Below are 14,303 nucleotides of genomic sequence, written 5' to 3' on the forward strand. Positions count from 1 at the left end.
TTGAGAAACGACAGGGTCAAGTCTTGGCCACAAGAAAAAGGGTTTTAAATCATTGATCCACTCGCATGAGAAAATGTGTTAATTTGATGCCAAATTGCGATACAGACTCAAATGGTAATTGCTTAAGATTTTGTGTGCATGGGTGACTCCCAAAAAGCCTGAAATGCTTCCCAAAGGTAGTAGGAGCTCTCAAACGCTGCCGAAGAAGAACCAAGAAATCCTGGGTGTGTGGAGAGTGCCAAAGGAGATGAGGCGTAGATTCCTATGGAGCCAAACATCTGGGACAAACAGTCGGCGCAACATGTTTGCGTGGCAAGAGTTGCCCAGAATGAAAAAACCCTAGCATCACCCGCCATAGAAACCCTGCTGTCAAAGAGGAACTTTAGATCTCCTGAGTTGCCGCAATCTCTTCCTCTGCTTTGCGGAGCGATTCATGCGCCAGAGTTGATTTGCCTTATATGAAACCCAAGGTGGGGCAGTAAAAGTTTATACAAGGAAGGTACTGTAATGTGGGATAGCGTCAAAGGACGGGCTCATGAACTTGGGGAATGAAGAGTCCAATCTTCAAGCCTATCCTGAAGCTCAAGTGGAGGTACCGGTAGAATAGGCTGAGCATGTGAGCAATGTTTTGCCATAGAGGACACTAATGCATCATTAAACCATATTGTTTGGCAGCCAAAGGAAAAGATATCATGGTACCATCATCATGAATCACATCAGCCACACGGCGGATCCCTTTGAAACTAATAAAGTAGGAACATCTAAGTTCTTGCAGAGCCAACAGAGGGTCAAAGACCTTTGACCAATGTATACTTTCAGCCCTTAAAGAATTGGGATATGCTTTCAATCAAATAATCTTACCATCAATACAACCCAACAGAAAATCCCACTGAGTTGGCTAGAAGTGGTGATTTGCAAAAGCAAATAGCGCATCATGGAAGCCCAAGGTTGATCTCCTTGCATAAATTGCAGCATCCTTTTGCCCTTTTCAGCAAGGATATGCACGTGAATGTTGAGAATATTTAAACCCCCATGCATCATTGACAAACATATAGACGTTGCACTGAAAGCAATTCAAACTTTTTCAGCCATGTTTAGAACACCAAAAAGTTTCCATAATGGCTGGCATAAAGCATGTAAGATCTCCTTTGCCAAACATGATCAAAGGCAGGTTAAACTGAATTTATGCCACCAAAATAGGACTATCCTTAGGCGAACATGCAATGGCCAAGTTGCCAATTTCCAATATTCAAGTTTTTTCTTCAATTTTACAAGTACCCAGTCAATTTTTTGACGAGGAGTAATATTCCATCCCAAAGGATAACCAAGATGGCGAACTAACTGAGTAGGCGGAACAATTTTCCTCAGCCATAAAAGACTATGCTAGTCCGTATACAACAACGGACTAAGTGGACATCCCTGGTGAACCGAACATTGGAGAGTCCAATTTTCAGAAATATCCCCAGACAATAACATGCAGCTTTACTGTCATTGTACAGCTAGTAAATAACATTTTGCATTTTTGTGCTAAAACCCAAAGCTTGCATGGTCTGTGAGATGAAATCCTATTAATATCAACTTGCAACAATAGCACATCCTGCTCGGTGTATTTTGCATATTCTATCCCAACATAGGCATTTGCAATATTATCAGTGATATGCGTGTGGAGAACAAACCCATATTGGGTAGGATGGGGCCATCATGTAAGTATCCTTTGATGCAATCAACCACCATTTTCGTTATGATCTTATAAATTACTGGCATAAGAGTGAATGAGCTAATGATTCACATATTTGCTTCTTTGGAAGGAGCTTGACAAGCCCTTTTTTTAATGAATCCGGCATTTGTTGTTTTGCCAAGCGCAATTGACCATATGCAGCAAAGTAGACTTGATGATATCCCAATATGCGAGGAAAAATTCAACAGTGAGACCATCCCATCTTGGAGACTTCCATCTTCCACAGGATTTTATTGCATCAAATAACTCCCTTTCAGTAAAAGGTTCCTCCAGCTCCAAAGCCTGTACATGAGAAACAATGGGAAAGACGTGCTGCAAAAATTGTCGCCGTGCAGACAAAATTTCCTGTTAAGGGAGATTTGCATGCCCAAACTTTTGAGTTTGCCCTCCACCTCTGGAGTGCCGACAGAAACTTAGTACGAAGACTTTGTATAAATGGATGCTCAAGTATGTGTGGGTGTGTGGATTTGTATGTGTGAGAGCATATTTTTATACTATGGTCTACACCCATTGTTGGGCGCTGACGGCGTCAGTGGGGATGTCATAAAAGGTAGTCCCTGCTATGCGTGATGGAGTTTATGGTTTTTAATCTTATGAGTGACTATCGTGAGATTGAAACTGCACTATGTTGTGTTTTTAGAGGATGAGTTTGGGAATGTTCCTGGATTCATCTAGGTATATGAGTGACACAACCAGTAGTAAGTTGTAATCGAGAGGAAGTCCAAAAATCACCAAGGCATAAGCACTCGGAAAATACTTGCAGATTGCCTCTTGTAATGTAGGCTTTCGAAAAACTGTTTTGAAGAACAAGCTTTATTCAAAAAGCCCTTTGTGTTGGGCTAGTTACCTCATCCTCATGAGGTTTAGTTTAGTTAGGCTTGCATGTTCACGTGGACTCCATGCATGGAAAGAACCACATAGAAGAGGCTCCAGAGATAATTGTTGGCAGTGATGAGGGTCAACCTCTGCAAGTTCAGAGAGGGAGCGCGACTCTTGGCTCCTATAGACAGTCAGGGCTAGGAGGTTGCTAGTGACCATGTGAGGCGGCACACAGGCGGTGGCATCGAAGCAATATAGTAGTGGAGCAGGTTGATTGTTGCATGAGTTGTAGTCGTTTGTTTTTGTGGAGTGTTGTGCCTTTGTGGCTTACCTAGTTGAGTTGTAAAGAGCAACAAGCCCCGTAGCAATGAGCTCTGTGTGTGTGAGTGATTTGAAAGAAAGTTATTGTGTCATTTGATATCTCATCGATTCTATAGTTCATAAAACACGTGATCTCAGTTCAGAGTTAATCATTCTATTACAAATTCTTTGCATGCATCAAAATTGATTGAGGAATAAGTCATCAGTGGTATCATAGCGGGTTGTCTTTGTTTTTGTGATAATATCTACTGTGGTGCATGCATGTCTAGGGTTGCTACGCAGCTCTGGTCGTGCATCAAGGTCGCGAAGAAACGAAGGAGTAGATGAGGTGGTCCGAAGACTTTCCTTGACGTACTTGTTGAGGCATGTTTTCGAGTCCTTCTCAATCCACATAGATTTTAAGCATGGACTCTCCCAAGAAGGATAAGCACGGAGCCATCCTAGTCACTTTTAGTGGGAAGAACTTCGCATCCTGGAAGTTGGCCACACGACTTCTTTTCATGCAAAAAGGGCTATGGAGCATAGTCTTTGGCGTGGAGAAAAAGCCAAAAGAAAGATCCCATGATGCTGAAAAAATAACGATATGGGAGCAGAAGGATCAGAAGGCACTGGGTTATCTGGGTAGAGCTCTAGGACCTGAATACTCTCATCATCTAGATATCAAGGCAACTGCAATTGAGAACTGGCAGACATTGGAAACGCTTTTTGGGATACGAATGAAGCATTCAAAATCAAATCTAAAGCAAGACCTCTTCGACCTATAGATGAATGAATCAGAAACACTGGGAGTCTTTCTTAATCTCATGCAAGCACTTATGAGGCAATTGAGTGACCTAGGAGCACAGGTAGAAGACGAGGACAAGAAAGCCATCTTGCTCAGGAGCTTACTAGTAGATCAATATGGTAAGATTGTTCGGATTCTCAGGCTTGATGACGATATGGAATTCTTGGATTGTGTAGGAATGCTTTTGAGTGAAGAAAAACGTAATAATTTTATGTGGCTTGACAACAAGGCGTATGCAGCAAGTTACTAGAAGAGGAGACCACCATGAGACTCACGAAAATGTAACTTGTGGCAAGGAAGGCCATATTGAATAATACTGCTACATTAAACAAGGTGACGAAATATTGAAACAAGAGAAGGGTAAAGCACTTGCAGCTGACAGTAAGGAAGAAACAATGATGATGGTTGAAGATGATCGTCTCAGCGACCAAGACTGGGGCTTCTAATGTTTTTCTTTTGCAAGCAGATGTTGATTGAGCTCTTTGTGAGCATGTTTCAAGGTTCTTTGTGAATGTGAGTATTAGTTGTCATGTGTTCAAGATGCTCTTTGTGAGTTTCATTTGCTGTGAGTTTCTATTAGTCGTCAAGAAGTTCTTTGTGAGCATAGTCGATCGTAGGAGAATGATCTTATTGTTTGCATAGTGTCATCTTCTCCCTCATTTCGGCTGAGGGGGGGATTGTTGAGCTAGTTACCTCATCCACATGAGGTTTAGTTTAGTTAGGCTTGCATGTCCACGTGGACTCCATGCATGGAAAACTTCAAGTCGAGTATCGGACGTCCACCAAGAGCCATATGCACAGGGTCTAGCTGAACTAGTTTACGAAAGGATGCCTTTTGGTCTTTGCAATAGTCTACACATGTATCAGAGAATGGTGACTAGGGGTACGGCTGAGCTTACTGAACACACCCATGCATCAAGTGTTAGAAACATGGTGAAAGGAGAGGGAGAGAGAAGAGCTAGGGTGTGAGGAAATAGTACTCAAATGAAGACATAATGAAAAATGTGTATAATATCAGATGAACTACAAGCCTTAAATAGGCTACACACTCACACACTAGCACCAAGTGCATATGGGATTAAGTCCCATAGTGACACGTGGCACTCACACATGACTCACATGAACTAGTACTAGATCTCCTAGTACAACACATCACATCATACCAACACTCTTTGGCTATCCAACTATCCAACACCTCCCGCTTGATAGTGACTTCTTAGTCACCTTGCGACTGGCAAGGGCAAACCATCACTCATCATTCCCCCTTACTCTTAACTGGGTGGTCGATACCATCAACCAAAGTAAAACACAATACAATCATTTTTTGGGGACAACCCAGGGCAGAGGACCTCTTATTGACTCCAAATACATTCAATTTAGAGGGACAACTCAAGGCTGAGAACCTTGAACTCAAACATAGAAATATTTTCATTCATTTTATGCATAGCAAGGGCAGAGAACCCATGATCCGGAAGTAGCTACCGCACAAGAGTGTGCACATCCTGATGCGAAGAGGTATGTCGGTGAAGAACCAGGCTCTGAAATGCTGTAGCAGATCACGAGGTGAGGGAGATCTTCACAAGTCGGTGCTGTAGGTGCCTTGAACAGATACTAAGTGCCAAAGTTGGCGGAAATATCCTCCAAACAGCAAGAAAATCTCTGAAATATTGAGGCGGTTCTCCAGCAGCAACCCTAAAACGACTCAAAAGTGCAATAGGAGCTCCAAAACAGGTCGAAAAGGCCTTCAAAAGTCTCAAAATTCTGCAACCAATGTCCACAGGTGGTTGACTTGCTGCAGCAGCCTGGAAACCCTGATTTTTGGCAACAGAATGCTCTGAAATGACCGCAAGGGCCACACGTGTGAAAAAACGCCTTGAAAACTGAGCCGACCAGCAGATAGTAAGATCTGCTATGCAGTAGATATGCCAAAAAAACAGCAGGTAAAAGGCTATGGAGTTGCAAAGGCAGTTGAATATGCAGCAGCAGCAAGGTAGCAGGGGCTAAAAGAAGATGCAAATGGTAGGAAGGAGGCAAAATGAGGCAGAAACCCTAGGAGGCAGCAAAGGAGAGGCTGGAGCAGAGGAAACCCTAGGCGGTGAACTGTGGAGAGGCTATGTAGAGGCTGAAGCAGAACTGAGGCGGCAGCAAGGAGAAGCTTGAGAGCTTGAGCAGAATTAGGGTTAGGGTAGAACAGACTAGGGCAGGGCCGACTTGCTCTGATACCATGTTACAAACATGGTGAAAGGAGAGAGAGAGAGAGAAGAGCTAGGGTGTGAGGAAATAGTACTCAAATGAAGACATAATGAAAACTGTGTATAATATCAAATGAACTACAAGCCTTAAATAGGCTACACACTCACACACTAGCACCGAGTGCATATGGGATTAAGTCCCATAGTGACATGTGGCACTCACACATGACTCACATGAACTAGTACTAGATCTCCTAGTACAACACATCACATCATACCAACACTCTTTGGCTATGATATCTCCAACAACAAGACACCCATATGCAGTGAGCGAGTGAAAACGAGAGGAAGGATAGCGATCAAAAGCAACGAGAAGCTGCAGGAGCTCAAAGGCGGGCAAGATGAAGAATCACGATAGCAAGGAGGGGTGAAAAACGGGTGCACAGAGGTCGAGAGAACATTACAAAGCCCTAGAACTGCCAAGTCGAGGTTGTAGCAGCATGTAGGCTTCTCGACACAGCAGGTAGCCCCGTTCAAAACCCATGCTAGCAACACTCGACACAAGAGTAGAATGCAAGAAGCTCATAACCACCCGACGAAGCAGCAAGGAGGCAAAATATGCATCAGAGGCTAGCAAGGGTTCGAAACTGTCGACCATGCCATTCCAGGTGAGACAGAATATGCTTCCAGTCAAGAAGCAAGTTGGAGACCATAGGGCAGCCATGCAAAGCGCCATCAATGCATCCAAACAAGCACCGAGTGGGTTGCCAATGACCAAAAGTAGGAGTACTGATATGTGTGACCAGAGATTGAATCACGAGAGCCCAGGGCTGATCACTTTTCAGAAATTGCAGCAACATTTTCCCCCTATGAGCAAGGATGTGCACCTGGATATTAGTGATATTCAAACCTCCATGCATTTTAGGGGAACAATTCGATGCACTGAAAGCAGTGTGAGACTTTTTTTGCCATGTTTGGAACGCCAAAAGATCTCCATAATGACAGACATAAAGATCAAGATCTGCCTTGGTGAACATGATCAAAGGCAAATAGAATTGAACGTATGGCACACGTATGGACTGCACACTAGGCATGCCATCTCAAATCCAATGTCAGGTTTGGTCCAGAGGTCCCAGAAGGGAGGCCATGAAAAACCCAATGGGTGGCAGGGTTGTGGTGGCAAAAGATTAGAGATAGAGCGTTGGCGGCTATGTGTGTGTGTGGTCCGGCATGGCCTCTTGGTTGTGGCTCTGCGTCTGACAAGGGCTTGTATGTCACGTAGGTCGCACCCTAGGCTTGAACATAGAAGGGAAGTCTTCCTATCTGGATCTCTATCTTGTTGACTACTTGTGGAATGGTAGTGTGATCTAACTGAAAGAACTTTGTGATTATGCTCTGAGATGAATCTGCCTCCCTGTCTCTGTAATCTGAGTAGGTGCTCTTGATGCCTAGCTGCCTCATGGATGAAGGCGGCTAAGCATCTTTGATTTGGATAAGAGAGGAAATGGGAGAGCAGTCAGAAGCTATCTCTAAAGAGACAATAGTAGCGGCCTCGGATCTCATAGTACACGGGGCACCTGAAGAGGAAACGCTCCTCAACTCGATCTCCTGTAGGTCACTTCATCTTCATTTTTCAAAGGAATGCACAAGGTACAAATCCGCCTCTCCTTGGGTAATTCCTTAGCTCGCCCACTCTCAATTTGGAGTTGATGTGATGAAACCTGGAACTGCCCAATAGAGATCCTCAATAGAACGGGCAGTATTTTCTCAATACTCTTTCCTATAGGGTTTTATGTTAGCTGTACAATGAGGGAATAACTCTGGTTTGGTTACCATGTGAATCCGGGAATCAAAAATTGTAAAGGAATTGCTTGTTTGCCTTTTATGGTTGTACTATATTTTGGACTAGAAGATTCGAATTAAGATTTTTGCATTGTACTTGTTTGCTTGTTCTAATTTCGAGCATTCTCACATGATTGTCATTGCACGTTGGGTTCTTATCCTTTCATCGCATCTAGTTTGAGTCAAGTTTTGATTTCTGTTCTGGTATTGCAACGCATTAGTGTATTGAACCTGACTGCATGGCTTGGAGCAAGTTAGTAGTTTTTAATCTAGATTTGCGCTCTTTGCCTTTTCTAGTGAGGCTGATGGGTCATCTTTGTGCTTGGAAATGACAGGTTGCTAGTGTTACCTTCGACTTGGTTATCATGGCTGCTGTTCTGCTGTATCTGTTCACCCTATTTGTTATACTTGTAATAACTACTAAGGTATCAACCCTTTTACCCTAGCTTCTCTCTCTCCTCTCCTTCCCCCCCCCCTTCCCCCCCCCCCCCCCCCCTCTCTTTCCCGCCTCTGTGTGTGTGTGTGTGTGTGTGTGTAGATACATAGATCGATAAAGATATAGATAGAAAACATTTCTTGCTTTGAGTACTATTGCATCCACCAAAATGACCTGGTAGTCTTCCTATATCTCACAATAAGTGATGACGAGCCAAGGGGGTGGAATATGCCTTTCATTGTGTTTTAAACCCTTATTATGAAGTTGCGTTTTGGGAGCTTGGGTTTCCGGTCTTACAAAATGAGGCCTCTCGTAGAGTAAATGCACAAAATCATGCTTAAAATGCTTAGGTCTTGAGAGTATCTTTGCTAGTTTCAGTGACATGTTTGCAACTAGTACAGAAGATCACCCAGATTATTATCCTACTTGTGAGAAGTACTTGGTTTAATATTTTCAACCTCTCAATCAAAACCACAAGTGGACCTTTTCCAAGGAGGGGCTAGGTGCTCAAAGCTACTGAACAAATCTTGTCGCAAATCTTATATAGGACTTGTGTCTCTCAATTTACTGTGGCTTAAGATTTGCGATTATATGATTGAGCTTCCAAGATGGCATCACCTCAGGTTAGATAATTTTTTGGCATGTAATGGACGAGATAATGTGTAAGTTTTTCTTTAAGACGCAATCATGTTCATGCAAGGTTGAAAGCAATGCTTTGCTTTCTTTATATGAGCAAGTTGGAAACATGTACAAATGGACGGTTGTGGTGATGGTCTCCCCTATAGTTGGGTAGAGACTCGAGATGGTGAGCTTTGTGTAATAGCCTTTTCAATCTTATGCTGCCTCCCCTTCTCGAAGCTGCTGTTGAAAGGCCTTTTTATCTATTCAAATGTCTGCACATGTCACTGAGAAAGGTGTGTCACGGAGGTGGTTATATGATTTTACAGGCTGTGGCAGTACAGTCACACAGGAAGTTATCCTGATTGTAAGGGTGCATGGCTATACTTCTGAGTTTATGATCATATAAACTTTTGCACGATCAACCATTCAGTGGGGCTGGAACGAGGACGAGCACCCAAGGAAGTGTTCTGTGGTGGGGGTGCATGTGTGTGTTTGGTTGCGGGGGGGACAATCATTGAGGATTTAAGGAATGGCATGAGAAAGTGAGTCTAGAGTCATAGGATCTGAAGGATAATTTCTAACTTCTAGTTCTATGGAGTCAAATTGTATACATAGAAAAAGCTCCACTCCATGTTCTAGCTTCTAAAATTTCACATACAATTATCAACAAATGTGAACGATTTTAAAAAGTTTGTGTTAATTGTAACATATATAGTTTTATATTTCGGATACTCCCGTGGATCTCACCCATGAACACCATCTTTTAATGGTATTCCTTCTTCAGTAACCCTGAGAAAATTGTAAATTGCTGCCATGCACCTCGAAGGTAATGCCACCATCGGTGGAATGTATTAAAAGCAAAGACCGGAAAGGAATAATTACAAGAATACTACCTTGCACATGCGTACAAATAAAGCCTAGTACACAAGTTGCTTTTTGGAAATTCAAGCCACGAGCTCCCAAGATGGTCAAAAGCATTTTTGGTGGGCCTAAATGAGCTGCACAATGGAGTAGCCATCCTCGAGCCATCATCATTTAGCATCCCCATTTTCCATGACAAAAGAAGATTGAGCTGAAGCTTCTCTATTCTACAAACAGCCACAAGTCTCATTAACACTCAAGATGTGAGTCACCTTAAAAAGGATAAAAATTTCTAAAAACATAAAAGGTTCAAGAAAGTACTCTTCAATTCTGTATCTCTGATCGAAACTCAGCATGAAGAAATTTATATGAAGGTACGCTCATGTGTGTGGTGGTGTATTTGCGCCATCGGGTTATTGATGCTGGTGGGGATGCCATAGGAGTCTTGTCCTTCCTTTGCGTCATGGAGTTTATAGTTATGAACCTTGTGGGTGACTATCGACTGCACTATTATTTCTGTACATGTTCTTGGATCATGTAGATAATTGCTTTCGCTATAGTAATAGACATACAGCCCAAGTTGTGGCCTGTTGATATTGCAATGCATTGTTTCTATTTTTTTAGTGCTGCACTGCCCTATTAGCTTTTCTAAATCTATTTGCTTAAAAATGCTCATTTTGAGATAGCAAATCGAGATACTTAGTTTGGAGGAGTATGTGGATTAGCTTTTGATAATTGTTATCATTCAGTGTTTGCCATATCAGGGCTGAGGTGTGGCCTTGTACCTTTTGAGTTCTGTTAGAAACTCAGCACAAGGACTTAGTTTAAATGCTCTATTGGTGTGTGAATGTCTATATGTGTGGTGTCATATGTTTAGGTATTTACTTTATTTAGATGGGACTACCATTATTAGAGGTCATAAGAGAACACATTTAAGAACTACATAAAGTCTAAGCTGACATGGTGACTTCTTGAGCTTGGCATTCTTCTCTCTGAGAGGATAGAAGAGATGTGCTTTCTTTGTATTTGAAAAATTGGCCTATTCTCTCTGAGAGGATAGAAGATGTAATTGAAAAATTTGGCCTATCATGAAAATCGTTACAAAAGAAAACTTGCCTAAACTTATCTTCTAAGCATAATCTCCATCATGCTTAGGAGACTAGGTACTGTGACATCCCCACCAAAGTCATCAAAGCCCCAACAGTAGGTGTGGACCATAGTAATTGGTAGTGTTTGTGCATTTAGCTTCTTGTAGTGTTTGCAAACACGTAGCTTACTGTATTTTTTTGCGGAACCACTCACTATAGGGAACAAGTAGTCACTTCTTTCGATGATAAAACTGAACCATGTACGAAGGAGCTACTCTAGCTCAGCCTTGACTCGTTTTGCATAATTGGGGTTCATCCTATATCTTTGTTGCTGTATGGGTTTAGCATTGGGTAAAAGGGGGTACCTTGGTGCTGATTCTTCGTTGACTTCTTGTTCACGTTCTTGGTTGTCTGAAATGTTTTGGATATAATTTTCATTTTAGCAATCTTATTGGCTCATTGGGATTTCTTGGCCTTGGCCTTGGCCGTTCCTTGGAACAAATCAAATTTACCGTTTGGGATAAAATGTAAATGCAATGGGTGCTTCATAAAGGCTACCATACATCCTGTAAAGGTTTCTTCCAACCATAAACCTCATTCCAAAAATCCTCTTTGAATGATGCAGCCTTGAGTTTTCTTGCCGTCATGCTAGCATCTTTCAATGCCCATGGATGTGACTGCTATACCCTCCTGAGATTTTTGAGCCTGCTGACAATGCCCATGTTACAGATACCCTTCAATCAGCACAGTCTGTCTACCAGCATCTGATGTCAAGCACTGAACACGTATTGTCCAGGCTTACACACTTGGGGACATGTCGATCGATGTGTTGCTAGCAAATATATGGCCCAAAGTAAATTGCCCTGGTATCGTCATGAACTTGTGTAACCTGCCCTAAGTCAGCTGTATCAGGCCATGTTTTCAATACTAGAAATATGTCTGCCCATCCATTTCTAAGGACAAAGTTATGTACTGCCCCATCTCATGTGAGGTTGTTTGCAGTCTAGTGATGTCCTCGTCGCATTTTAGGGGAATGTTGAAGAGCCTCTATTGCTTTGTCTGGGAATGTTGGGGAACCAAATGAGGCCACAAACTCTCTTTCTGTGCTTTAAGGCTGCGATATTAGACTATGCTTTCTGTACCACTCTCAGCCACACTTCTAATGATTGTGTTTGTTGTATGTGCAGAGTTTTGATGATCTTATTGTTGTTTTCCGACGGCCTCCATCTAAAAAAGTCAAAGCAGCCTGAGATCGTAGGACCGATATGTGTAGAGTTGTTGCTTATTTGGTGTCTGATTATTTTAGCTTTCATAGCTTCTCACAATTTTGTAGTCTTCTCAGAATGAATCACAGAGACATTGCTCAGTGGTTTCACAAATCAGTTTAATATTTGCACCCGTCCTAGTTTTCTGTTTAGGGATTGCCAGTCAATCAAACTAGCGTATTTTACGTGAGTTTTTAAAATTGTTTCCCCCTTCCCGAAGTGTGAGGGGGAGAGGCGGAATGCAAGCAAGGAGAGTATTCTCTGTGCTTTTATATGGAGAAGAAACAGAGTATTTAGAAGGTGGGGAAAATGCACATTGTTACTGTAGAATTCATGCTCGTTAGCTTCATTTGCATTGATGCAGTGGCAGCATTTATCACCATGGTTGCATATACATTAGAGAAAAGAGGGTGATGCATGATTCAATACATCGTCTTTCTTTACAACAATTGTGGGGGGATATCTGCTATTTTTTTTACCAGTTGGTTTCCTCACTTTTCAGCAAAATTGAGCTGGAAATCTATGTTTGAGGTGTGGCAGGCTTGTTGTATGCATTGGAGAGTCCTTTGGGTCCTTAATTGTGTGTATAAAAGTCCACGTCCTTGCCTCGTGAACTTTTACTGCAATTCTAATCTTGCATGTTGTGCACACGCTTTGTGGGTTGCCTATGTGTGGGTAATATGAATAGATGTGAATTCATGTGCATGTTCATAGACATGTACATGTGTGTAGGCGATAGCTATGGGGTATGTGTGTAGGTGACAACTATGGGTATAGATGTAAGGGTGGGGAAGTGGTCTCATGGGGGCAGGTGGATGGTTTCTTAATGTGCATGTATGCTTTGTATATATACATGTGGATGCAAGTGGGCATGGGCATGGGCAAGGGGGCTTGTGTGGGTGTGGGGTGAGTGCTTACATGAGGGTTTTAATAAAACCTTGGATGGTGTTGGTGTGGTGCGGGGGTGTGATTGCACGTGTCCGCGTTCATATGTTTGCAGCCATATTTTCTTGAGTTTGCACACATGCATGGGTATGTATTTGCACGTTTTCATGTGAGCATGCTTGTTATCCATTTGCATACATGCTTTATGAATGTGTAGATAGATGGGTGCATGCACATGCATTTGTGTGTGCTTGCACATTAGTTGTCCATGTGCGTGCTCACATATTAGTTGTCCATGTGTTTGAACACTAAGAGGTGCATGTGCGTGCTAGCACATCAGTTGTCCATGTGTGCATGGGTGCTTGCATGAATTGTAGGTGTTGGGTGCATGCATAAGTGTTCCTATGTGGGTGAGTGCATTGGAAAGGTATGCTTGGATGTAGGTGTGTGTGGGGCATCCATGTGGTTGAGAGGATGATGCAATCATACAAAAATTTATGTGAATCTCTTGTTTTAGCTTCAACTTTAAAGGTCACCTCTACCTCAATGGGGAGGATGATCCTCTTTCTAAGAATGTGATAAAGTCTCGCACTTCTTCTAGAGCTGGACTTGAATTCTGTGCCATGCTAATTCTCCTTGCCATGTTTCCATATGGCGAATTAGTGTGATCTATCCTCATTCTCCTTTTTCATCTTTGGTTTGATAATGATACTTGTTTTCCCTCTGTTATGCTCTCTCATTTCTTCTATGTATTTTTCTAATTCTTTCTTTTTGGCAGTCTCCTCCCCTATGTTTTTTTAACGTTTTTGTTTTGTAGCTTTCATTGCTCACACCATTCGTTTCCTCTTTGAAGAATTTTTGTAAATTCGTTGTTCCTATTTTTTTAATGAAATGAGGTCGCGTATTTCTTTGCTAGTTCTATCCAATCTTACACATTTTGATGAACTTGTAGTTGCTTCCTTGTGCTCACATGCCTATTTGCAAATATGTTGTGATATGTATCATAAGCTTCTTTAACGCGTGTTGCTTTTTCTTGCAAAAGAGCACTCCATTGTGTTTGAAGAGAGGTACAATGAGACATTGAAGTGCCCATAGAGGATGAGCTAAGTATACTTACCATTGTCGGAGGAGCTAGAGCACTAAAGCACCCTACAAAGTTTCTATCTAGCTCTACCTTTTTCCTTGCATACAAAACCCTCATGGTCTTTTAAATAATTATAACATTGCATTTCAGAAGTCAATGAATCCACATATGATAAGACAAAACTTGCCTATAGCTTTAACTTGATGTAAATCCATAATTGTGTCACCATTACCTTCCATCCTTTGATGTCTTCAAAACAAACATGGAAAAAAGATAATTGTACATGTGAATTAGTCACCAAGATAGCTCACATTAAATCTAAAACTATAGCAATCTAATTGAAGATAAGATTGGGAAGATAAGGAGA

At 42.0% G+C, this 14,303-nt stretch overlaps 1 protein-coding gene across 1 annotated transcript in view; it reads left to right on the forward strand.

Moving 5' to 3' along the window:
* The window catches only part of LOC147884098 (M28 Zn-peptidase nicastrin), a 55,357-nt gene extending 42,802 nt beyond the window's left edge, over positions 1-12,555 (forward strand). The window contains exons 13-14 of the mRNA XM_087398980.1: positions 8,032-8,121; positions 11,890-12,555. Of these exons, the coding sequence (XP_087255106.1) occupies positions 8,032-8,121; positions 11,890-11,952 (153 nt within the window). The 3' untranslated portion in view covers positions 11,953-12,555. The remainder of the gene's footprint in view (positions 1-8,031; positions 8,122-11,889) is intronic.
* The last annotated feature ends 1,748 nt before the right edge of the window (positions 12,556-14,303 follow it).

Source organism: Dipteris shenzhenensis, chromosome 27 (genome assembly GCF_047967505.1).
Source record: "Dipteris shenzhenensis isolate YYH24624 ecotype China chromosome 27, Dip_SZ_1.0, whole genome shotgun sequence".
NCBI lineage: Eukaryota > Viridiplantae > Streptophyta > Polypodiopsida > Gleicheniales > Dipteridaceae > Dipteris > Dipteris shenzhenensis.